Here is a 25,269-nt window from a genome sequence, read left to right as displayed (position 1 = left end):
ATGAATAAAGCTTCAACACTATAAAACATCAAACACAAATGAATTGATGTTCGGTCTGTGCTAGTTTCAAGTCTCTTATATCACTTATTTCTCATAAAATAATTTCTACTTGAATCAATATTTGAATCATATACTCCGTGGCTGTGTGAAAAGCAGGTCATTATTGCAAAAGAAAGCCTTTCAAAGGCATACAAGAGACCCGTCTGTACAGAACACCCTGTTTTACCTTTGCTTTACCCTACCACACCATGTTTCGTTCTCCTGTCTGTTAAGTATTTTAATGGCAAAAAAGAACAAGAATTTATTACTCATATTTTGCAGATATATGCCCCATTTTAACCTGAACAGAATATAAGACTAAAAATATCTGTGCTTGTTGTCATGAAGAAATTTACTAATAATTAGCCAGGTGCGTGGGAAATGTGGGTGTGTTGAAAATGTGCAGAATGTTTTATCATTGTTCGTACTACAGTATGTTTTCATTTCAATAGCTGTCTTTATTACTCTAAAGAGAAGGTACAGAACTAAAGACGCTTTTAATAACACATCCCACACACATACATTTGAAAGAATGACACAGAGAGCAGTATCTTTCAGTATAGTATTTGGTGTTCTAAAATGCTAGATCTAGATTTAGTTTGAAAGCACTCCAGATCTTTGTCGAGTCATGCGAGCGGGCAGAGTTTCTGTGGTTGGCACACAAGCTCTCTGTGCTAAAGGCTTTCATTATAGAACCCAAATGACCCTATAAATCTCCATTCACAGGGAGTGTACAGTACAGTAGATAAACACACATTAAATATAAAAGCTTAATGAGATCACGCCTAGGAGATCATGTAAGAATTGAGTTTTCTGGAATCACTAACTTGCACAGTTACGAAACCAGTTTAACCTGCAACTTATTCTGTGAAACAGTTTTTCTGGTGCGTCACAGGTCAAAAACTGAAAGTATATATTGTAGAAGAAAATGACACCCAGATTAAATACAGGTTCACTTACCAAGAAGATGAATGTGGTTTGAGGATCACATTGGGTTTTGTAAAGTCAAAAGTAGAAATGACTTTGCTGCTGTTCAGGTCTGGGTTATTATAAAAATAAAAATTAATAAATAAATAAACTAAAAATAAGAGACTGAATAAAAACTAAAATTAGCATCAAAACTAAAAATTTGTAAATGAAAGCTAATTTAAAATAGTATGCCTAATAAAACTACAATAAAAACTATGCATGTACAAAACTGTTTAGGATTTTGCATATTGTTGAGCTTTTGTAGTGTATGATGCACATCTTTGCTATCATGTTGCAGAGTAAAATTAAACTGTAGTTGAATAAATTTGGAATTGATTGAAAAGAGAAAAGATCATCCATTAAAGAAGTTAATGCGGCATCTAGAAAGAAAAAACCCTTGATCACAGTGACTCAGTGTTTTGAACCTGATATCACATCTAAATTTCATGCATATGCACACACATGTTGGTTTTACTACACTGTAACAAATGTCTGTAGTTTTCACAGCATTATTACTGTAAAATGATCAAATCCTTACTGTAGAACCTGTATACAGCAGGTTGCTGTAGATCTGCAAAGCATTGTGGGAACATTTTTGTGGCGGGAAAATTCTACAGTAAATATGTTTATGCTGTGAATCATAATACAGTCATTTTAACAGATTTTTATCAGTACAAATTTGAAGAGACTCCACTATTATTTGTTTCCGATATTGTTCATTTAGCGCAGTTTCTTCTTGTCAAGTTGTCGGTGCGTTGTATCTTTACGAGTGCTCTGGCTGCTGGGAGAGATAGCGACAGAACAACAGGCCATGGAGCTTAGCTGGTAAGCTAGCATGTGCACTGTGCATATTACTACAAAAATAAACGATTCGCGAATATAATTATATATTTTCTCAAAAAAAAAGCCCTCAAAATTCAACTAAAAGTGTTATAACTGTGATTAAAATGAAATGTGAATAAAGTCTTATTACATCTGATCACTGTGCACATTTCTTTTACATGTGATTTACAGCGGTGAGCGCATGAACGTAATGGCCAATCAGAAGTTTAGATGAGTCACTGCTTGCTTATAAAAACAACAGGTTGCAGATACGATGTAAGTCATATTCATGTATTATAATGGCAGTTTAATTAAGTCAACTTCATTCATTATAACACGAGATTATAACTGCAGTCATTTACTTTTTCAGCAATGAGTTTTTAAGTTTTGTTTATTCCCAGTTTGAAAAAAAAAACGTTTTTATGCTACTAAAAGAAGTAAAAAAAATAATGCAAAAACAGCAATATCACCCATAAACTATTTGTCTTTATAGTCAATAAGAATGAACTGTAAGAATGGCATGCTAAACAATTTTAACATATTCTATTATTTGACAATAATCATGATTAAAATATCAACAGTAATATTAAGATAATGTTTTTAATATTTCAGTCCACTGTAAAGAGTGCCTGTTTCTTATATTTATTACATGTGATATGCTCCTCTAACTCAGCATCAGCCTTAAACTTTTTTTTTTTTTTAATCTTTTATCTTTTCATAATGTGTTCACGTGCATTTAAAATGACATTAATCTTTATTGAGTTGTGGTGTAAATACAGTTAAATACAGGTAGTCTGTGTAATAAGCCAGATGCAGCTTCTGCAGAATGAATATCACTGAATATAATGAGTTATGTCTTTTGTCTTTTACTGCAAGGAAGAAGACTTCAGTGCAGGAGGATGACTCCAGTTCAGGAAAAACATACAGGACCAGAGTCAGTTACAAATATTTTTTTTCAGTGATATATTGTATAGATCTAACAATGTTGTTTTTTATTATAAACATGTAATGTATATTATATCATTTTAAAATGATTGTGTTTTATACATTTCTAATTTAAATTTTACAAAATAAATAAATATATTTACAAAATAAATAATGTTTACATGTTTACAATCTATTTTTATGCCTTTATGCATTGTCACATGAGAAATGTTGTAAGTCAATAAATGTCATTTTTGTGGTAAAAGTGGTGTCTTTATTTCACAGTACACAAAAATTAATGCAGTAATGCATGTTACACTAGTATAATAATTGCTGTGATAAAGAACACAGCATTCTAATACTCTAATTGCAATTACAGAACTGTGAAAATTACAGTATTTAATAGTTACTGTGATTAAACTTACAATCAGCATACTGTGGAATGTTTTACAGCAACTTACTTGCCAATTGCTGCTAGCAAGTTGCTGTAAATTTCACAGTATTCTTTTTACAGTGTACATATGTGAGGTAATTTCATAGACTTATATTGATTTTATATCGTGCTTATTTTTATATTACCTAAACCTCACAGACACATGCACAGCATCAGATTCAAAGACAAAAATGATGAGGCTAATTTATGAACCTCGTCATTTTGTGGACCAGAAAAAAATATTAGATCATCTTTTTATGTGAGTGAGGACATTTAGCTCTTACAAATATAACTAAACCTTTACACGCTGCGAAACACACACACACACGCGTCTTCTGTTGTTTATAGTGATGTAAGTATAATCTCATGTAAACCTCACCTATAGGAACAGCAGTCACATGACCAGCAGATGCTGCGTCACACTGACTCAGGAGTTTCTGAATGAAGCCGAGCGCTTGACACGGTTTACATTCACTGCTGTTTGATATTAGAAACTTAAACTATCACTCATGTTATCTAAACAAACCTTCCCAAAGGAATATGTGCGATCAGATGATGCTCTTTTATAGCTCAGTAGATTTGATTTAGGTTCTCAGTTGTGTTTCATTTAAGTCTCGACTTACTCTCAGATATCTCTTCTAAAATCACTTAGGAAAAATAAAAAGATTAAGAAATGAGTGTACAGTAATTGTTATAAAGACATGAAGAGTATGGAGGCGTAAATGAATGTGGATTGTAGAGGTCAAATAATCTGGATTTGAGTAAATGTGGTGAGAAATGTTTGAGTTCATAATGAGCTCTTCAAAAATATTGACTTTTGATTGCAGACTTGACAAATCTGAGCTCAGTTTGACACATTGTTTACATATCTTCTCAAACTCTAATGACAGAGACATTTGTCAGATTTCTGACTCTTTTTCTCAGGAGAAACATCTGAGACGCAGATGAGACTCATTGAGAAATAATTGAGATATTGCAAAAATCTCATCTTTCTTATGGAAACACAGAACATTCAGAAATGATGTGTGACCTCTGACCTCACACCTCTCTGTGTTTCACTCCTCGCTCTCTATTCTCTCATGACATAATGATTTTAATAACTCACACATGAGGTCGATGATCAGGCATCTCACTTAGCGCCCGTGCATGAAACGCATCAATCAAACAGCTTACAGTCTAATGCAACATTACAGCATCATTCATGTGGATGTGAAGCTCAGTTTAAGCTCCTCGGCGCGCTCACAGCAGTCGTGTGATGTACGGTGTGTGATATTTGTTTTGGTTTGTGGTTAACGCGGTGGCACATGGTGTACTCGAATGATCGTCGTGGCATCTCATCACACTGAAGACCATCACCGAGTGTTCTTCTGCAAACATTAACTGTACCAGAACAGACAATTACTGCTGTAATTAAATCTTTGTTCAGCTACAGAAATCCATCAAAAACAGAACTGTGTGAAAATCTCTCAGTCCAAGATGCAGCACACCCAAAATTACAAATGGACTTTCATTTGACGTGCTATAAACACCCCAACATGATTTGATTGAGGCATGTTGTCCATTAATGTGAAATATTTCAAAGACATTAAACATGTCTGCTCAATAGGCCTCATGGTGTTAAAATCCTTCATATCTGTAACACAAACATTGTGCACTGACGTTTAATTTCTAAGAATTTTATCAAATGAGTCTGAGTAACAGCACCCGTGAGATCTCTCTAATATCTTGATTTGTCAAGTTACATGTGCTGGTGTGTATAAATGTTTGGTTGAGCTCTTGTAGGTGAGAGTCACATTCTCGGGGTGAGATACACAGAACTGTGACCCGAGCAGTCACTTAAAGCCGGCGTGAGTGTTTGATCAAGGCCTGACCTGAAGTCTTTGGCCTCATTGAACATTAATCTGCCGTCCTGTATAATAGGCTTATCGTGTGGCGTGGGAGGTTTTCAGACATTTACGCAGATTACAGGACAGTAACGTTATCTATCCTTTAGGACAGTAAAGGCTTCGCAGAATTATGAAAACAAAAGATGCTTGTTGGATGTAACCTTGAGAAAAGCAAAGCAGTGGAAATTTCCCAAATGCATCAGGAAGACTGAGACACGATGTCATGTGATTCTGATGAAAACCAAACGTTGTGGTTTATCTACAGTATGCACCTGGGCCTGTACGAGCTCACAATTACGTTGTGACCTTCCGCCTGTATCTCACACACATGAAGATAAATGACCAATGCAAGTTTTAGATCAAACACACTGTGTAGCTTTCAGTTCAGACAACACGGTGTTCCTACATTAAATCAACTATATAGAAGTGCCTCCAATGTTTTCATGCTGTTCAGGAAAAAATGTAATAAAAAGGTTTGATGAATCTCTCTAATGACAGAGACATTCCTGGCATTTTTCTCCGTAGAAATATCTTATGGGTTGCTTTGCAGTCTTGGAATATTGAGATATGAAAAAGTCTGATTTGTTTTAGTCTCTGGAGTTTATGAAGTGAAGTGAATGTTAATGAGGGTCAGTCAATATGATGATGTAATGGTACAGTGGTACAGGATGAGACACGGCTTTGGCATGTGTTGTTCTTCCTGTCTGAGGGCTCTTGTTTGGGGCATCAGTTTCCTCTCTCCTCACCCCCTGGAGACAGATCTGCACAACACCGGAAATAAAACAGCATTTTTATTTCACTTATTCGTGTTTGTGAACAATACTGACAGTAGTGAACATTCTGTAAACTCTTGGCACTGTGATGGAGCTCAATCGCTGTTATACAATCATCTCAGGATATTCTGATGACATAGTGAGGAAAACATCAGTTTAACAACGACACCCGGTCTGCCCGGCCCGGCTCTTTCTTTAACTCCATCCCTCACCAGAAGTCAGCGGGTTCGTGCGCTTTAGATCCGGGCCACAATATTTCACAATATTAATGGAAAGTTTTGTTGGCGTGTGTTGGTGTCGGTGGCCCGGGCTACTGCTGCCCTGTGGTCCAAGAATGAATTCAGAGCTGAAACTAGCTCTTAATCTGTAATAGGATTACAGGCATAAAGATTCATATCAAAAAGATGCCCATATTCTTCTCATCTACCACCATTCATCTGGAAAATTCTTTCAGCTCATTTCATGGCTTATTGTGGGTACATCCTGACCAAAAGAGCAAACCCACCTTACACGATGTGCCCACGAGACAGAGAACGCACACATGAGATCTCTTTGATATCTCAATTCATTCTTCTAAACATCAATGACAGCAAATGTAAACGTCTCAGATATTTCTCCTGAGAAAAAGTCAGAAATGTCAGAAATGTCATTAGAGTTACAGAAGAGATCAAACTGACACAGATGTGTCAAACTGAGCTCAAAGCTCAAAGTCAATATTATTGAAGATCTGAATATGAACTCAAACATTTCTCATCAAATTTACTCAAATCCAGATTATTTTACTTCCACAATTTACATTCATTTTACACCTTCGTGTGTTTCAACAATTACACTCTCATTTGATTCTCTCTTTTTTTTCATTTTTTGGAGAAAGAAACTTAAATGAAACACAACTACATCAAATCTCCTGAGTTGTGAAAGAGAAACATCGGAGTAATCAATTTTTTCCTCTGGGTTTCTTTATCTCTAACACAGCTAGAATATGTTCAGATTTACACCATACAGAAGCGTACATCAGTAAAACAAGCAGTTGAGTTTGAAATGCATTTGTGCCACTTGACATGCAGATGTGAGTTTCACTTCCCGTCTGTATGAAGTGTTTGCTTTCCAGTCTGATGGATCAGTTGTGAGTACATGAGCTCTCCACATCCCAAACATTTCAACACACACAGACATGAAAGGGATAGTTGACCCAAAAACAAAACTTCTAGTATCATATACTCACCCTCATGTCATGTCAAACCTGTATGAGTTTCTTTCTTTTACAGAACACAAAAGAAGATATTTTGAAGAAAGTTGATAACCAAACAACACTGAACCCCACCGACTTCCATTATATGAACCCAAAACCACTGAGACATTCCTCAAAATATCTTCTGTTGTGTTTCACAGAGGAAAGAGTCACATACAGATCTACAAACGGGGAATAAATGATGACAGACATTTTATTTTTTGGTGAACTGTGACTTTTTTCTTATAAACATGAGATTGGCCGTTTGGGCATTTTTTTTGTAAAATAATTTTCTCTGCATCTGTGGTCTGAATAGCATATACATTTACCTGTCACATCTTTTCACATTTCATAATAGATCAAGATCCGACAGATCAAACGTTACTAAAATATACTGAAGTGGCCGCAGTGATGCATATCCACCTATGGCAGGTGGGCATTTTGCTGTTGTTGTTTGTGTTGCTCCACAAGTTCTCATGAGTGCAGACAGCAGGTGGCTGTTTGTTTAATACGGCGGATACAATTATTATATAAGGGTTAGCGGCGGGGAAGATGAGCCGACCTTTGACCTGCTCTGCAGGAGACCAGCGGCCCGTCTTCTGTCTCACGGACCCCTGTGCTCAGGAAATCCACACACATTCTCAAGAATCGTTTTCATTTTCTTGTCATCTCGATGTTTAAACTTTACCTGGAAGGAATTCCAAGCCATTCGCTGCCCTAATGTGTAAAATAGACAACGTTGACAGCATTAAAGCTTCAATCCTTGGAAAGCAGAAGAAATAAACATGACTTACATTCACATACATTTACATGTCAGCCTCACATATTCTGTCCAGGAACTGACGTGTGATGGATAACATTATTCATTAACAGCCAGTAAACTACCAAAAAAGACTAAATATTAAAAACTCATTTTTACAGAGATTCTTTACAACAGCGTTCTGCTCCGAGTCTGATCTGAAGAGGTGAGCGAGTGCAAAAATCAGAAGGGTTTACAAAAGGATTAGTATACTTGGGCCTCTTTTAGTAAACAGTCAGTCAGATAGTTTAACCAGAGGTAGAAATTCAGCCCCATTGTACCTCTCCACAGGACTGGACGTCCTACTGTAAAATACTCAAACAAATGACAGAGAAGCACAGGGTGAGAGATAAAGATCCGCGCTGATCTCCCGACACATGAGAACATTAGTGTGCACCAGTATAACATTAAAAAAACATTCACAAGAGCTGTGTTCATGGGACGCTAACGCAGAAAAAAACACCGATGCTCATCTCACGTTCGCAAAAAACCTGGAATATTTCACAGCTCGACTGGAAAAACTCCACAACTCTTTTGTTTAATGTACATATTGTTATGTTTAGAAAAAAACATAATATTGCATACCAACATCAAATTCTAATTCCATCTGTGATCACAGTGAGGAGGACTGCTTTGCTATACATACTTTAAAAACCATTCATGCAGAAATAATTCCAATAATCTCAATCTTTTTCTCAATTTGTGGCATCTTTCCTGTTGTAGTCGCACTCGGTCTGTTGACCTGCTGTTCTCTACTGTACAAATGCTATGAACATTTACTGTACATGAACATCTTGCACATTATCTTCTTTCATTCAAGGTTTTACTTGAACTCATGACTTTATGAAGACAATGCGTTCGGTGGATGCCACCGGTTTCAAAGGCCGAGCCAGGATTCCTCTGTCTGTTGTGTGGAGACAGAAAAATGCTTTTGTTGATCCAGTCTTACCTATGGAGTTGAGGCGTTCATGGGGCCCCATGGCCTGTTTCAATAGGTCACACATTCCATATCCTTGCTCCTTTGTGCTCGGCGCGGCATCGGCTGCGAACTTCAGCCTAGAGGATGCGGTGGTTTGTAATCCAGGGGTAAACCGCTATCGGCCCAGGTCCCGTTCTGCCCAGCTCCGCCTCCACCGGGGGATTTGGCCGATCGGGGGTGCCATAGAACTTCTGTGTGAAGGTGCTCAGGCGAGTGATTTGGTTAAGTTATGCTGAGAGGAAAAGAAACAACAAACTGAACTTGTTGCTCTTGTCTGCAATGACCCAAAGCAGAGCTCAGTTCACCAACACTTAAACCTAACATCATTTTGGAAGTTTTTCTTAATATAGTTTTGTGTGTTTTCAGCATTATGTGGTCTCAGTCTGACTTACTCCAATTAGAACAAATATCACAAATATGATCTTTTTTAACACAAAAGTGGCTTTTTTCTAGACAGCAATGAGATTAAACAACATAAACTATGATTTTTCAGATGTTTGTCCTTCATAGTACAGATCATTTCATCATTAGACTATATTTGATGAGATGTGAGGTTCATATTCTCTAACTCTGGCAAATGTGTGAAAGTAAAGATTTGGAGGTCTTTTAAGCAAAGAGAAGAAATCTGAAAGGCAGAAGACTTAGCAAAAGTCTCTATTTGCTCTGACAGATGTCCAGGGGAAACAATTGAGACATTAAAGAGTTTTTGAAGAATTGAATGGACAGAAGGAAGACTGTGAGCAGTCTCTCTCTCTCTTGTCTGGGGTTTGTACTCCTTGTGTTTGTATACAATCCACGTCATTGGGCTCCACCCACGAGTGCCCTGGCTGATGCAACTCAGCCGGTGAATATAAACCGACATTGAGCAGCAGCAGACAGAAGAATCTGATTCAGGGACGCGCCCAGAGGACATCTGCTTTAACCTTCAACATTTAAATATTATCATGAAATAGTGTTGAGTTTAGCACTACAACATTATTTATATTTCTCGTTTATTTGCTTGATCCTTATAATATATATTTAGTTATTTATACCGGTACATTAAGAAGGATAAATCAATTGATCACTTCTGTAATTGATCACTGGAAAATTCCACACGGCTGGGAGGATTTTGGCCATTTCCGATCACACAGAAGCTGAAGAAACGGATTTGTGTTTGATTCTCGAGGTAAGATGTCATGCCGGTTCGGCAGTATTCGTGTCTCTCCGGATGTCACGCTGCTGTTTTAACTAAATTACACTCGTATTTATTTCATGTCATTTATTTTACATTTGTTCACATTGGCTTTATTTGTTTATCTATGTATTGTAATTTTTGGTTTTGTCTGTCTCGACTCGTATGTGTTCGATGTTTTCGGCGTGACTCTATGGGTGTTTCATCATCTCATTTCAGACACATCCGTTCGAAAAGAACAGAACGTGAGAATGTTAAATTTGTTACCGATTCACTTGATCTCGTGCATTAGATGATACACGTATCATAGAAAATCCCGCCTGCACATTTCCACTTTAGTCTTTAGATTGAATAATTAATTCATCACACACATTACATATGTTTCAGTCTTAATGGTTAATAAATAATTGGTTGTAAATATTTCAATAGTAAACCGGCTGCAGATTATACTGAAAAGTGTTATTTAGCGTCTTTTATTTGTTTATTTATTTATGTTCGTTTGATGTCTCCGGGGAATGCGTGGGCGTCTGCTAGAAACACTGAGCATCTCTCTTCAGGTCCTCAAGATTATATCCGTTCTTCATTATTTGACTTAATATATTTATTCTTCTGGTTTATAAACTGAAATAAGTTTTTATTCATTTTTATAGTCTGATCTGTTTTAGATACAGATAAGATGTAGATTTAAACGCAAGTCTATAAATAAATAAAGTCAAGAGTTAATATTTGTTTATAGATATATGAAGAATCATTTTGTTCTGAATGTAAAAGTATGGTCTGATGAGATATCGGTCGGTATTAATAGTTGATGACGGTGCGGCTGTAGGTGCCGGTTTGTAATTTTCCACTCCGCTCCGACCGGTCACGTGACCACACACTGATGCGCGTCAGCGGTGCTGAGGCGCGGCCGCACTCGCTAATCCATACGGATATGCGCGTGATTTAGTAAAGGGAGCGCGCATTGACAGTTGTCAGTCTACAGCAGCGATAGAAAAAAAGACTATGTAAATGTACATAACACATTACGCTTTCTAGATTATAAAAAAAACAGTAATGAAATTATGCGTTCCTTACTACAATGTCTAACATCTTAATTCTTATAAAATAAGCAGAATAATGTTTGTGTTACAGAATGAACAAAACCCCTACAGAGATGCATCACTTCAATGCTCCAGACATGGACAGTAGCAGCTCCAACAGCAATGACTACTTTCCAACCAAAGTCCCTCTCAACGGGTAAATCCTGCACACAAGTTTGCTGTAAATCGCTGTAATTCAATAAATCATCTGATATATGAAATTAAATGTGATTTAATGTGGTTACAGTCTGCAGTACAGCGACATTGATGCCGAAAGCCAGAACTTCCTTGCTGATCATCACCTTGGCAAGAAGAAATATGAAGATGAATATGTAAGTGGTTCATCTGGTCTGAGAAGTTTAATCGGATTCTTGAACATGTCCGTCTAAATCCATCTCTTCCTGTTGGTTTAGAGTCAAGGCTCGGCGACGTTTGGAATGTCAGTGTTTAATCTGGGCAATGCCATCATGGGAAGCGGGATACTGGGGCTTTCTTATGCCATGGCCAACACTGGCATCGCACTGTTTGTGTGAGTATTGACATGTAATGAGTTTTAAAAATGTACAGTATCTTTCTGTATGTCACCTAGTTTATTTAAAGAGTTTAAGCAGAGAATTAAGGATCTTTTAGTACACATGTTCATACCGGATTATAATCTTTAATACTGTTAATGTGTCCAGCAATTTGCCCCATATTCTCTTGTGTAAATCTCAATCGTCACTTTGGCTTTGAAAGAGGAACACTATAAAAACGTCTGCTTAGTGTTTACAAACAAAGCTGCTGTGCGTGTGTGTTTGTGTGTGTGTGTGTATATTAATCTCATGCCAAGCGTGCCAGGGTTTCCTCGGTTATATAAAGGTATTGGGTTTTCCATGAAATCCGTCTGGAGGTATTTGGAGGGAAAGCGATTAACGCAGGAATTCAATAGTGATGCTGTTGAGCATGTGAGATGGAAATGTACTGAAGGTCAGGCAGGTTATGAAGGGTTCAGTCTGGTTCACGTGAGCGGATGACCGATCAAATGACTGTGTGAGAATATAATCACATCTAATCCATCGTCACTCTCCTCGTCTGTGTGTGTGTATGTACATATTAATTTGACAGACGCTTTTATCCAAAGCGACTTACAAGTAGGGTGCAGTGGGCAGTTATCACTGCAGAGCAAACGGGGGTAAGGTGGCACTGAGAATTGAACCAGCGACCTTCTGGCTACGAGTCCAACTCTCTAACCACTAGGCCACAACTGACCCTAAATCAGTCGTATGCTGATAGTGTCCATGTAACTAACATGACCTTAACATTGGCTAAGTCACTTTCTTGGTCCTATCTTTTATCGAAATGATTGAATTATTGACTTTGAATGTTTTGTGCTAGAACTGGAAGCGGTCCTCGTGTTTATGAGGACTTTAAATAATTCCGTTTTTGTTTTCTGTGTCTGTAGGATCTTGCTGGTAGCTGTTGCCATCTTTTCATTATATTCAGTGCACCTGCTGCTCAAAACAGCCAATGAAGGAGGTGAATGTCTTACTGTGTTTCTATTTTAAGTGTGATAGCATGAGTTTTAATGCTCTCTCTCTCTCTCTCTCTCTCTCTCTCTCTCTCTCTCTCTCTCTCTCTCCAGGGTCTCTGGTTTATGAACAGCTGGGGTATAAAGCTTTCGGGATGCCTGGCAAACTGGCGGCCTCTTGCTCCATCACCATGCAGAACTTTGGAGGTAAAAGCAGACTCAATTGACAACTGTTTTTTTGGTTTAGTTTAAGGAACTAAAATGACATGAACTCCGTTCTAACCCCAGCTATGGCGAGCTACCTCTACATCGTGAAGTACGAACTGCCGATCGTCATCAAGGCCTTTCTGGACGCAGATGATAGGTGAGATTTTGTATTGTGACACTCGGAGACGAAGTACAAGTCGTGAGGGGGTCTGAATGCATGTCGTTGTTGTGCTGGTTTGTTTTGAAGCTGTGCTCAGAACAGTGCGAGCGCTTCATTGTACAGCTGTCCGGCCGGGGGGGGGGGGGTCGAGTCCGATTCAAAGACCACGATTTAGAGTTTTGTGCCAGTGATCTAATACAACAAACACTGACATCAAAGATTCAGACCCCCACTTGGAGTTCAGGGCACAAACCACATGAAACACGGCCTCGTATACAGTCGAAATACCACACACGTAGAAAACAAGATGTGTGAGAACAGATGTGTGCCATTTTCCTGAAAACACATTTATGTGGGATTTTATTTTGTGTTTTGCAGTTCATGGTACACTAATGGAGATTATCTGGTGCTGATCGTCACCGTGGTCATCATTTTACCTCTCTCACTACTGAAAAACTTGGGTACGTGTTCTCAAAAAGTCATTATTTTTAAACATGATAATGATATGTGGTTTGTTGTGATGCTCATGGTTTGAATTTTGTTTCAGGTTACCTCGGGTACACGAGTGGCTTCTCTTTGTTGTGTATGGTGTTCTTCGTCATTGTGGTGAGTTCAAAGACACGGATTGGTTTAATGCGGGCTGAGGGGTTGGTTTACAGCAAATGCAAATTAAATTCATGTTTCACTCATTGTTTGTCTAACGGGTCGTGTTGTTCTTCAGGTGATCTACAAGAAGTTCCAGATCCCGTGTCCTCTGCCTGAAGACTTCATTGACATCACAGTGAACGCCTCTGTGTCTCATCATAACACTACAGAGGACGCAAGCTGCAAACCAAAATACTTTGTGTTCAACTCACAGGTACGAGAAGTTGCATTTGCATGTCTCAGATTTTCATTTGAGTTGCATGTGTGTCTAACGGCGGGTGTTTTTTCTCAGACTGTGTATGCGGTGCCCATTCTGACCTTCGCATTTGTCTGCCACCCGGCTATTCTGCCCATGTACGAGGAACTTAAAGAGTGAGTAAAACCCACAAAAAACACAGTACACATACATATTTATATTCAGTGATCAAACACCAGACATGACCAAATACTGCAGTAAATAGGTCACTTTAAGTATACTTTAGTATTTACTATAGTAAACTGTCCGTTTCTAGTTGTTTACTAAATTTACTTGATTACTAAAATGCAGTGGTAAATTGTTCTTAATGTACACTATGGTAAGGTTCAAAAACACTATATTACCCAGGAACTTTACTAAATACTCAAGTATGCTGCTGTATTTTTTCATGCGCGACAGTCATTGAAATATGTTTTTCCTTTTGTTACATGTTTGATAAAGATATAAACAAACTCGTTCTGTTTGTGTTCATAGTCGTTCCAGAAAGAAGATGCAGAACGTGGCAAATGTGTCATTCATGGGAATGTTTGTTATGTATCTGCTGGCTGCTCTGTTTGGATATCTGACCTTCAACGGTGAGCATTTTAACACACACACACACACACACACACACACACACACATTGAATCCGTGTTAGATGAGGTAGACTTCAGGACAGGGTTGAGAAATACTATGATGCAGGTAAAGTTCGTAGAGAGGGTGTGTTTGTCAGGAGGTGTGTCCCATGAAGCGCTCTTATTGGTCAGTTATAAATCTGAGAACCATTCAGCTGTTTGTTTTGGCTTGATTTCCTTGAAGATGGGAAAACGTTATATAACAGAAATTTCTCAATCTTTGTGTTCCTCTGAAGGAAAAGTAAACATTTTGATGAGATGACAGCTTTATCTGGGCTGTGGGCAAAGTTTTATTTGTCAAATGTTTAACAAACAGCACTACAACACGATGAAATGTGTTTTTATACAAACTCGCCACTTAAAAGACTTCCTAAAATCAAAATAAAATAAATATAAACAACAGAGTGTAAATTTAAAGAGTGTTTTGAGCACGAATGAATTGACCTCCTTTAACTCTTGAAATATACTCGGTGTGTAATAACTAAATAAATCACTAGTTTTTAGTTTGTGCAATAGTCTAATGTTATGATTTTGTTGTATTTTACAGAGGCTGTTGAGCCCGAGCTCTTGCACACTTACTCCAAGGTGTACCACTTCGACGTGGTGCTTCTGATCGTGCGTTTGGCTGTTCTGATCGCTGTCACGTTGACTGTACCTGTTGTTCTTTTCCCTGTGAGTATTTCACTTCATTTACACGGATTTATCATGTGAAGAATTAAATCGACAGCGTGCTGAACAAAAGCTTGTCATGTGTTTTAGATTCGTACCTCCGTCAACCAGCTGATGGGCGCGTCGAAAGACTTCAGCTGGGCACGGCACATCGGCATTACCCTTGCCCTCCTCGTCTCCGTCAACATTCTGGTCATCTTCGCCCCCACCATCAGAGACATTTTTGGATTCATTGGTAGGTGCAGACAGGATGTGATGTCATCTATAGAGTGTACAGCTATATGTGTGCGCGTGTGTGACCCAGATGTTGTGTCCGTCTGCAGGTGCGTCTGCTGCCGCTATGCTGATCTTCATCCTGCCCTCCGCCTTCTACATCAAACTGGTGAAGAAAGAGCCTATGAAGTCTGTCCAGAAGATCGGGGTAAGACAAGACGCAAATAATGAAATCTAAACTCTGAAAACGGCTGAAAATTACGCTAATATAATCATTTCTTTCCCGCAGGCGACTTTGTTTCTGATCATGGGCTTTCTCGTGATGATCGGCAGCATGACTTTGATAATCCTGGACTGGATCCACAATGCCGGAGCTTCAGAGAAACACGGTGATGGGCACTAGTGGGCGTGTCCACCGTGATGGACAGGCAGATGGGGCGGAGCCACACCGCAAAAACTGCGATTTAAAAACTAGAGAAGCTGCTCCTTTTATCAGCGCGGAGCAAAAACAAACATACCATTCTGAAAGAATGTTCTGAACTCTGTACAGTATCCTGTTAGACCACACAGATGGTAATCCACTTTTATTGTCGTGCTTTATTCTTTGATTTTGTTTTCTTTGCGTGTTGTAGTTTTGATACAGTTGAATTCTGGTGGTACGTCACACGAGAGTGTGAAATATTTGCCACCTTCAGGTTGAGCATCTCGTACTCTCGACCAAACCGTACTAATCTCACGATCGTCATTGAACATCCGTCTGTACCTGCAACATATATATCGATGTTTGTATGTGGAAGAGCACTTAACCTCCGGCGATTGTGAAGATGTCCTTTTGCACATTTTCACTGTGCTTTGAGAACGTTTCTTACGTTTATAATGTCTGACGCGAGTCACCTGCTGTTTAAATCTACCAATGAACAAATATTGATCTGTAGTTGTTTGTTGCAGAGCGACTGCACCAGTTTACTGTAAACATATTTAAAATCTGAGCGTTTGGTACTTTTAGGTCGAAGTTAAAATCAGCCCTGTGTAATTATTTTATTCACTTGTCAGGTTTGATCGGTGAACCATATGCAAAAGAGAAAAACCTTTGAATGTCTCTGAAGTCCAAATATATTCAAAATGCAACTTCACATGTAAAACGGCTTTACTTTTGAGCTAAGCTGCATGGACTGTATGTTTCAAGTTCATCTTTAGCCAAATAATGTCATTTTCAGCTGCAGTCTTTAAAAAAATGAAATTTCACATTACACAGGCAGGATAAAGGCCGTTTCATGTTGGACTTTACAGGGATGAACATTTTCAGTGGTTTATTTGACTTACCATTTCAGTGTTTGCCATCGGCAGCTTAGATTTACTCCCTGAATGAAAGAGAGAGGGAGAGAGAGAGAGAGGTTGTGTTTTCACTGGTCACACCTCATGTGCTTCCAAAACCTCAAGTGTCATCCAACCTGTTACTCTCCAACAGTTATTTATGATAATACACCAATGTTATGTAATTTAATCTATTTTACTATATTTATATATTGTACATATGTGTATATAGCACAAATTGAAGTGTATATTTGCTGTTGCTTATTGTTTTTTCAATTTTGCTCAATATGTTTGAAATATGAACTGGCTTTAAAACCCTAGTGTTCTCATATGTTACTCAGTGTGTCAGGCCAAAGGAAAGGGCCCCCAATATCTGATCGGCCGTGCCCGTGTTTCTCTTGGCTTGTTTTAGCTCTTGGGTCGGACCCGAAACGCACACACACACCTTTTACACTACTACTAAAATACTGTACTCAGACCTGCGAGGGGTGAAACACTCTTCATGTACAAGAGGCCATTCCTGCAAATGCCATGCTCTAGTTTCAATGAAACACTGTATATCATGTAATTAATGTCAAATAAAGGTTCACCATAACCCATCCATCTGTCATTTCTCATTTGTAAAGATGAACTATTGTCATGTTAATGATTTTCTTGTCCTTTCTATCAATATAAAAGTATCTTCCAAAATTCCCTAAAAGCAGACTCATTAACATACATAAAATCTACTGTATTAATTTATTCACTCATTGGCCAGGTGTTGATGGGAAAATGACAGGATAACTGTTTGTTTGTATTTAGCCTACTTTTTATGAAGCAAAACACTGTACCCCACGATGTATTGTATAAATCCTCCCAAAAAAATCAATATTTAATGTTCGTGTAAGGCTGTAGGACCTTTTTCAAATCATCATTTAAATTAAATAAAAGTATATTGTAAAGGAAGAGATGTTTTGGCCGTTTTATGAGTCATAAAATAAAAATGCAAGGTTTAAAGGGAATAACCTTTTTTACGTGACACGTAAACAATTAAACAACTGCTGAAAATAATGTTATCAATTATAGGACACAATATTTTACAATTAAAATACGTACTGTATTCATGTAAATCATTTTATGATGCTTCAAATATTTAAAAAAATTATATCAGTTTGGACAAACTGTATTTTATGCGAACCCTTTTAATAGTTGTTATTTTTCGTCTGTGGAATATTTGCTATACAAATTCGTTTTAAACAACAAATCCGTTACACATTTTAGTTGTCCAACAACAAAACTTATAAAAAAAAGCCTCAAGAGGATTTAAAAATGACATTAGCACTGCTGCAGCAGCATGAACTCGCATTAGCCCTTCGACCGACTTTTATTTCTGTGAACTTCATTCCCGGCGTGATGACGCAGGAAGTCTCCCGGCATGCCCCGCTGCAGCGCCGTCCCGCGGTGAAGAGGTGAAACTGCAGCCTCTGACCCACATGTGGCCGGACGGCTTTAAATCTACAGCTAATACACGCGCGAGCGCTCATGAAAGTGCACGAAAAGTGCGTGTTTTTGCGCTGAGGAGCGTAACGTGTGTTTTTATATGACCTGAGGCCTGTGGCGGGAAGCGCGCGGAGGTGAGTGTGTGTGGATGACAGCAGATGCTAACACTACTAGCCGCGTCACACTCATAAACAAGAGTCTAAACTAACAAACACCACATGTAAACATGTTTACTGATCATTTATTATGTGTCTCTGTGTAATACTTTTGTACACTATCTACACGAGATTGACTTTAATAGAGTATAAAGTGTTATAAACACCTATGTTACCTCAGACAGCTAATGAACTACTCAAACTTCAGCTGTGCTGTTCGAGAGTAAATAAAGCGACTGAATTACCGTGACAGAGTTACAAAATTATTTATGTAATTTTCAAATGTCTGAAATGTAGTTGAAAATGTTATGTTGATATTTCTTTGAATGTGTTGGTACAGTGAATCTGGGCTCAGAGCAGCTGTGACCCGGGGCCAAAGATGCGAGAGGGGCCAGGAAAGGGTGAGTGGGGCTTGTCTTTCATCTGTTCCCATAAGAAAGAAAGAAAGAAAGAAGAAAGAAAAAGTACAGATGAGATTTCTTTATTGCTCAGTTATTTCTCCTAGACATCAGTGAGATTAAATGGAGACCAAATTGAAACTTTTGTTTAAGTCTCACCTCCATCTCAGATATTTCATGTGAGAAAAGAGTCAGAAATCTCACAAATGTCTTTGTCATTAGAGTTTCAGAAGAGATTTGTCAAGTCTGCGATCGAAAGTCAATATTATTGATCTCAATATGAACTCAAACATTTCTCATCAAATCCAGAGTATTTTACCTCTACAATCTACATTCATTTTACACCTCCATACTCTGTTTCAACAATTATACTCTCGTTTGATTCTGTTTTTTTTCTCCTGAGTAATAACAGGATGTTTTCTGTTTTCTTTTTTGTAACTTTTATGTGTTTTCAGATGGACAGAGTTCGGAGGATGAGGCAGCCCAGCGCTGTCCTATCTGTCTGAACCGACCCAGACGAGCAGATAGAGCGGTACCAGACTGCTGCACACATGTCTATTGCTCTGCCTGTATTCTCCGCTGGGCGCAGGTCAGGTTTTCTCTACATAGCGGTCAAATCTAACATACATACACATACAGCAGGTAGTGTGATATCATGATATTAATGTTTACAGATCATGGTGACAGTATATATCCTTCCTGACATCTGTTTATTGGGGCTGCACAGTATATCAGAATTATCCAAATATCGCAATTTTGCATATCGCAATGATTTGTGAAAACTGAATGCTTTCATATACTTCTAAAAGTTATGTATAGACAAAGTCAGGCATACATGTGCTCTGATGTGTGGAAGATCTATGATCAGAAAGAACGTTAAACATTTATTATATAATTTTTCATTTAAATAAACAGTTTTAGATATAAAGTAATATAGTTCAAATTGATTTGACAAACTGCAAGTATTATCATATTGCATTATTTAGCAAGTTGTTGCATATTGCGTTTTTCTTCAATATCCTGCAGCTTTTATCTTTATTTATTCTGGAAATTCAACTCAAATGTGGTCATACCACCCAGCTGTAAAGAACATTAGAGGTGTTAGATTTGTAATGTTGTGTGTTATGGTATGCAGATGGTCCAGTCCTGCCCAGTGGACCGCAGACCCTTCAGTGTGATCTACCTGCAGGGCTTCTCGCAGTTGTGCATTAAGGTCAGATGCCCTTCTGATGTTCTGGATATCTGTCTTGAAGGACTCTTGATGAAACTGAGCTTCTCTGTGTTTCAGCTTCCTGTGAAAGTGTCCAAGCTGTCAGAGCCGCACATGTGCAGTGGTCAGGACGCTCAGAGGATGTGTCATGTCTGTGTGTAAGTGCCATCACACTTGTGCTCGAGTTTATTTAACAGCTCACTCTTCTGTCTGAATATTTCTGAAATTGTTTTTGTCACTCGCAGGGACAAGACAGAAGAAACCAAGAGAATGCAAGAGAAAAGAGTTGATGGCAAACAGAAACGCCACATTCGAAAATGTATGTATTATTGACTCAGTTATTGTTTTGTTTAAGGTGATTGTGAGTGGTTATGTTAGTGTTTTTAGTATGATCTAGGTTAAAATTTAACTTCTCTCTAAATTAATAAATGTAAAATATATGTAAAGCTTCTTGGTCTCAGTGCTCATTTTGATATGTTTAGATAAAGTTTAAGATGAGAGGTTGTAAGGACATCTTGTTCAAGAGAACAGCTGAAGTAGATCTTTCCAGAGAGTTAACAAAATTACAAATGAAAGATTTTTAACTCTTCAACAGGTGACTCTGACAAATTTGTGCATAAAAACAGAAAGGTTAGTCCTGCACTTCAGTTTTATTTCTCTGTTTGCTTCCTAAAATCAGTGAAACAGAAAATGTTAAGCCCTTACGTATAATCTTGTTCTTTTCACGTTTAGATGAGCGGAGACTCCTGCCGCGCTCTTCTGCGCTCTCAGCATGTTCACTCATCACTGCCCAGCCGGCAGGGGGCGTCGGTCGGTACTGTGACTCATATCATGTAAGCGCACACTGGCCCAATGCTTTTGCATGAATTTAGTTCTCTGTGTTTTGATTTGCTGGGGAACAGTGTCTGTTTGGTACATGTTAGTTTTGTGTTTGTTGTTGTAGAACTGAATCTGTTGAGGTTTGTGAGGAGTTGCCGGATGATGTCCAGTGGAGCAGATTAGAGAGGAAACCCCGGTGGTTACCTGCCTTTTCACCTGCCATCTCTACAGGTTTTCCAAGGTGAGGAGCATGTTTTAAAAATGCTGATTTTGTCAACAGTTTCATCCAAAACAATTAACAGTGCATTCAAAGCTGTATGTTTTATCAGCACATGCATTCCCTCCAATACTGTGTCTTGCTCTACCAGTTGGGCAACAGGAACTACCATGCAAAATTACAAAGAAAATCAAACGTTCAACAATACTATGAGTTAAATAAAAATGTTAAAGCTTGTAAGTGTTTGCTTACTGATTATATTTAGGGTGTCCCTGCATTCACACCTGCTCCTGTCAGCTGCCTCTGCATCTCTTAATCTTCTGCTCTCAGAACACTCAGGTGAGAGATCCAAACCTTTTCAAAATACCAACACATATGTTTGAATCTAAGGTCGTACAGTCCTCACATAACTTGTCATTTGTTCTGTGTTCCTCAGTTCCTTATGGCAGAGTTTGTGCCGTCACATGTCCCAAAGGTGAGGAGAGAAAGGGAACCAGAGGTTCAAAGAGCTCGGCAAAGCCAACACAAGCTGTTGCGACAAGACGCTCCTCTCGGCACACTCGCACCGAGTCTGAGGATACTGCAGGCGAACAGTCCCAGGCCACAGATTCAGATGCGTCCTCTTCCACCAACCATTCAACTACACCACAAACGGCAAACAATACACATGCGTCTACAAGCAGAGACCCGCAAGAGAACAATCAGAGGACAAAAACAAAAGGTCGTGCAAAGAAAACCTCTCTGGTGGAAAGACATGAGGAGGAGGAGGAACAGGAAGCAGAGCCTGAGAATCATGAGGAGGAAGCAGTATCAAAGAAAGAAGAATCAGAGGAAACCGAAGGAGACCAGGAACAAAAAGAAGCTCAGAGATCTCATCAGGCCAACAGTGACCCCCAACCAACAGATCCAGAGCAGAAGATGGAGGAGGAGAATGAGAAGAGTTGTGGTGAGAATGAGAAGAGTTGTGGTGAGAATGAGAAGAGTTGTGGTGAGAATGAGAAGAGTTGTGATGAGAATGAGAAGAGTTGTGATGAGAATGAGAAGAGTTGTGATGAGAATGAGAACAGTTGTGATGAGAATGAACAAATTTCCCCTGATGTTAATCAACATGAAGAAGAAACAAACACAGTTGAGGAAGAGGTCAGTATGAATACTGATGAACATGAAGACAATCAGACACTTTCACAAGGTGACATGTTGGAAAACAAACCAATAGTGGAAAAATGTGATGAAAACCAAGAAGAACCGTTGAATGTTTCCCCAGTAAAGGAAGACGGTGTACTTCTTTCCTGTGTGGAGCCTGAGTCTGCTTCTCAAAATGATGAATCTGTCAGTGTGGAACCAACAGCTGAGCTTTCAGCAGACACTTCAAACATCATCACTGATCTCAAACACGAGTCTGACATCACAACAGAGAATACTGATGCAGATCTCAAGCAGGAGTCCTCCAGTCTTCCACCTGTCGAGGATCAGAGCACCTATCCGTCAGATCAACTGCTCCCATTGGTTACACAAGAGAATGCCACCTCGGAGTGTTTGGACACCAAGGCAAGAAGCCCTCAAGACAACACTGACCTCATTCCCATGGAGTGTGATTCACCTCCGTCTGAGAATGAAGTCAATGCTGCAGCTGAGAAAGATGCTAACGTGCCTCAAATTCCCAGTCAAGACCCTACACCTGACCCCAAAACTGATTCCTGTAAAGACCTAAAAGACTTAGACAAAAAGGAGGGACGAGCACGCAGGTCTCGATTTCACTCACCTACGACCACCTGGTCTCCCAGCAGAGAGTCTAGAAATGAAGGGTCACGCAGGTCAAGATCTCGATCGCGAGACCGAAGCAGCACGACCCGATCCACGTCAAGTAGCCGCGAGCAACATGAAGATAAGCAAGACTGTAAGCGCAACCGCAGTCGTAGCAGAGAACGCAGTCGTAGTAAAGAGCGGAGTCATAGGCGACGCAGCCGTTCAAGATCCAGAACCAGAAACCAGGCCAACTGCAGGAGCCCATCTCAGGAGCACGTGGACCACACTGGCCACTCCCCTCACAAGAGAGAATCATGGGGTGGGGACGGATGGCGGAGCAGAGGAGGTGGGAAAGGTTTTCGCAATTCCAACTGGTGGAACGATTCAGAGAAGCCCAGTCATTTCTCAGCGAGAGCGCCTATCTCTTCTAACAACGGCAACTTCAATGAGGCGTCGCCGGACCGGGGCAGGAGTGAGAACCCAGACTGGGTGAGGGAGAGGGAGATGACTTATGCGGAAGCTGATACAAGAGGGCGTGAGCCGAGACGAGAAGAAAACACGAGCGATCCTCCTGCAGAGTCCTGGTCACGAGGTGGCTGGAACATGGATCAGGGGCAGCGTTCTGCCGGGCGTGGCAGAGGTGCACACTGGTCTTCCAGCCAGCAGGGAGATCCGGCAGATAATTGGAGGCAACGTAATTCTTTCTCAGGGACATCTAATAACATAGATTCATACAATCGCTTTAATGAGAACCGAGCTGGAGTAAAGAGAAAAGAGCCTGAGGGCTCTGACATGCCAATGGATCGTTCAGGGTGGTCTTCAGCATCGAGCTGGGCCGTGCGTCGAACTCTTCCTGCTGATGTGCAGAGCTACTACTCACGCAGGGACAGAGGAGGTGCCGGCAACGTCTGGAACAGACAAGAGGAGGAGCAAAGTGCATCAGGCCCCTCGAAACAAGGTCTGTCTTCATCTCAAAATTGAATCACTGATATTTGTAAGCTAGAGTGAATCTTGCTAAATTTTCACATTGCATCTTTTATATTATGGGATAAAATATCACCTGGTCATGTGTTTGAGAGATTTTTGTGTGCAAAAATTTTTTTATTCACAGAGTGATATGGTGATGTTTTAGGAGGTTTTACATTAAATAACACAATGGCATTTCTGTCACATTTCAGATCCCCCTCAGAATCAGACAAACACCCCCCTGCAAACTGAGGCTGTGCCCCAACCCCTGCCCACCCTGATGCCCCCTCAGCTTGGCATGCTGGGGGTCTTACGTTACCCCATGCCATCTCTGGTACCCAGACCTCCAGTTCCCGGCCTGCAGCCTGCTCAGTTCAGCATGCCACCTCCCGTCCCAGTTCATCTGCACCCGACAGGACCTCTGCACCCGGCCGGACCTCTCCTTCAGGTCCAGTCCATCGCTGTGCAGGGTCTGCCACCACCACCCCCACCACCTCCACCTGTGCAGCAGGGGGGATTCACTACTGTGCCCGCTGAAAGCCACACATCTCAGGTAGCTATACCTCAGTTTAAAGTGTCTTGCGAGTACCAGAGCATTGTTTTAAATAACATGTGTGTTTTTTACAGCAGGTGATGCCTAATTTCTCAGTCCCGGGCAAAGCTTCCTTCAAACCTATGCCAACAAAAGCAGGTACAGCCGTGCCTCAACCGGCAGGGACCCTCAGTGTGGCTCAGCCATCCTCCACCACCCCCCAGCCTTCATCTCACAGCAAAGCCCATGCTGACAGTTCAAAGAAAGAGAAGGTCAGGGTGCACTTTTAAATAAACAGCTGCTTTTCTAACTACCAGTGAACTGTCACACTATAAATAATTCTCTTTTCAAAAAGAAGTTGCAGATTCAGGAGCGCGCCATCAATGAGGTCAAAGCCGCAATTAAGCCATATTATCAAAAGAATGAAATTACCAAGGAGGAATATAAGGAGATTGTACGCAAAGCGGTGGAAAAGGTACGTTCTGCTATTTTAATATGATTTCAATGTAGTTTTTCAAATAATCTTAAATTAATGTGTTTTTCTCTCAGGTGTGTCACAGCAAGAGTGGAGAGGTGAATGCAGATAAGGTGTCCAACCTGGTGAAGGCGTACGTGGACAAATACAAACGCATTCGCAAAAACAAATCCGAGTAAAGCTGAGACTCACTGCTCTGCGGAATGCACAAGTGCAATTTCAGGTGTCACTGACTGGAGCTCTTAACATATTTACATAACCAGAATGAAGATTTTTCTAGAGATTACATATTTTGTTTAATTTGGATTTGATATAGTGCAAATGCCCTTTATTGGATTGTGTCTCATGGGTGTGTGGGGGGTCTGTAAAATGGGGAGGGTTAAGGGTTTGTAATGGTGTTCATTTAATTTCAATTTGCCTTTAAGTTTAAAGTAGCAAAGAGAACGAGTAATCAAAGCAAATGATTTAAGTGGTACTACTGGATCTGCCCTCTCTCTCTCTCTCTCTCTCTCTCTCTCTCTCTCTCTCTCTCTCTCTCTCTCTCTCTCTCTCTCTCTCTCTCTCTCTCTCTCTCTCTCT

At 39.7% G+C, this 25,269-nt stretch overlaps 2 protein-coding genes and 1 long non-coding RNA gene across 5 annotated transcripts; all 3 read left to right on the top strand.

Moving 5' to 3' along the window:
- The first annotated feature begins 1,758 nt into the window (after positions 1-1,758).
- Positions 1,759-2,815, top strand: LOC130548176 (uncharacterized). The gene is made up of 3 exons (XR_008961987.1): positions 1,759-1,833; positions 2,023-2,106; positions 2,707-2,815. It is a non-coding gene; the product is annotated as an uncharacterized LOC130548176 (long non-coding RNA).
- Positions 2,816-9,713: 6,898 nt separating this feature from the next.
- On the top strand, positions 9,714-17,604 carry slc38a2 (solute carrier family 38 member 2). The gene is made up of 16 exons (XM_057324544.1): positions 9,714-10,023; positions 11,161-11,265; positions 11,356-11,440; positions 11,522-11,637; positions 12,550-12,623; positions 12,730-12,822; positions 12,904-12,979; positions 13,361-13,443; positions 13,530-13,588; positions 13,704-13,841; positions 13,920-13,999; positions 14,358-14,458; positions 15,045-15,169; positions 15,257-15,401; positions 15,490-15,587; positions 15,669-17,604. The coding sequence occupies exons 2-16, from the start codon at positions 11,162-11,164 to the stop codon at positions 15,780-15,782; spliced, it is 1,491 nt and encodes a 496-aa protein (XP_057180527.1). The 5' UTR covers positions 9,714-10,023; position 11,161; the 3' UTR covers positions 15,783-17,604.
- Positions 17,605-18,102: 498 nt separating this feature from the next.
- On the top strand, positions 18,103-25,262 carry scaf11 (SR-related CTD-associated factor 11). Of its 3 annotated transcripts, none has more exons than XM_057324729.1 (15): positions 18,103-18,306; positions 18,668-18,728; positions 19,181-19,314; positions 19,861-19,938; positions 20,014-20,093; positions 20,181-20,254; positions 20,531-20,565; positions 20,668-20,768; positions 20,879-20,995; positions 21,237-21,310; positions 21,408-23,675; positions 23,896-24,236; positions 24,314-24,487; positions 24,571-24,690; positions 24,765-25,262. In XM_057324729.1, the coding sequence occupies exons 2-15, from the start codon at positions 18,707-18,709 to the stop codon at positions 24,867-24,869; spliced, it is 3,723 nt and encodes a 1,240-aa protein (XP_057180712.1). In that variant the 5' UTR covers positions 18,103-18,306; positions 18,668-18,706; the 3' UTR covers positions 24,870-25,262. The 3 variants fall into 3 exon arrangements, with proteins under 3 accessions (XP_057180712.1, XP_057180713.1, XP_057180711.1); XM_057324730.1 differs by having other exon boundaries at positions 24,311-24,487; positions 24,574-24,690; XM_057324728.1 differs by having other exon boundaries at positions 24,311-24,487.
- Positions 25,263-25,269: the final 7 nt, after the last annotated feature.

The sequence above is a fragment of the Triplophysa rosa genome, linkage group LG24 (assembly GCF_024868665.1).
Source record: "Triplophysa rosa linkage group LG24, Trosa_1v2, whole genome shotgun sequence".
Classification (NCBI taxonomy): Eukaryota; Metazoa; Chordata; class Actinopteri; order Cypriniformes; family Nemacheilidae; genus Triplophysa; species Triplophysa rosa.
This window is presented reverse-complemented; position numbering and strand designations above follow the sequence as displayed.

Coding starts and splice junctions, on each gene's coding strand:
- slc38a2 (XM_057324544.1), top strand. CDS start 11,162: ATGAACAAAACCCCTACAGAGATGCATCACTTCAATGCTCCAGACATG. Junction 11,266..11,355: donor ACCAAAGTCCCTCTCAACGG/GTAAATCCTGCA, acceptor ATGTGGTTACAG/TCTGCAGTACAGCGACATTG. Junction 13,842..13,919: donor ACTTTGTGTTCAACTCACAG/GTACGAGAAGTT, acceptor GTTTTTTCTCAG/ACTGTGTATGCGGTGCCCAT.
- scaf11 (XM_057324728.1), top strand. CDS start 18,707: ATGCGAGAGGGGCCAGGAAAGG. Junction 20,566..20,667: donor TTGTGCATAAAAACAGAAAG/GTTAGTCCTGCA, acceptor TTTCACGTTTAG/ATGAGCGGAGACTCCTGCCG. Junction 20,769..20,878: donor GGTACTGTGACTCATATCAT/GTAAGCGCACAC, acceptor TTGTTGTTGTAG/AACTGAATCTGTTGAGGTTT.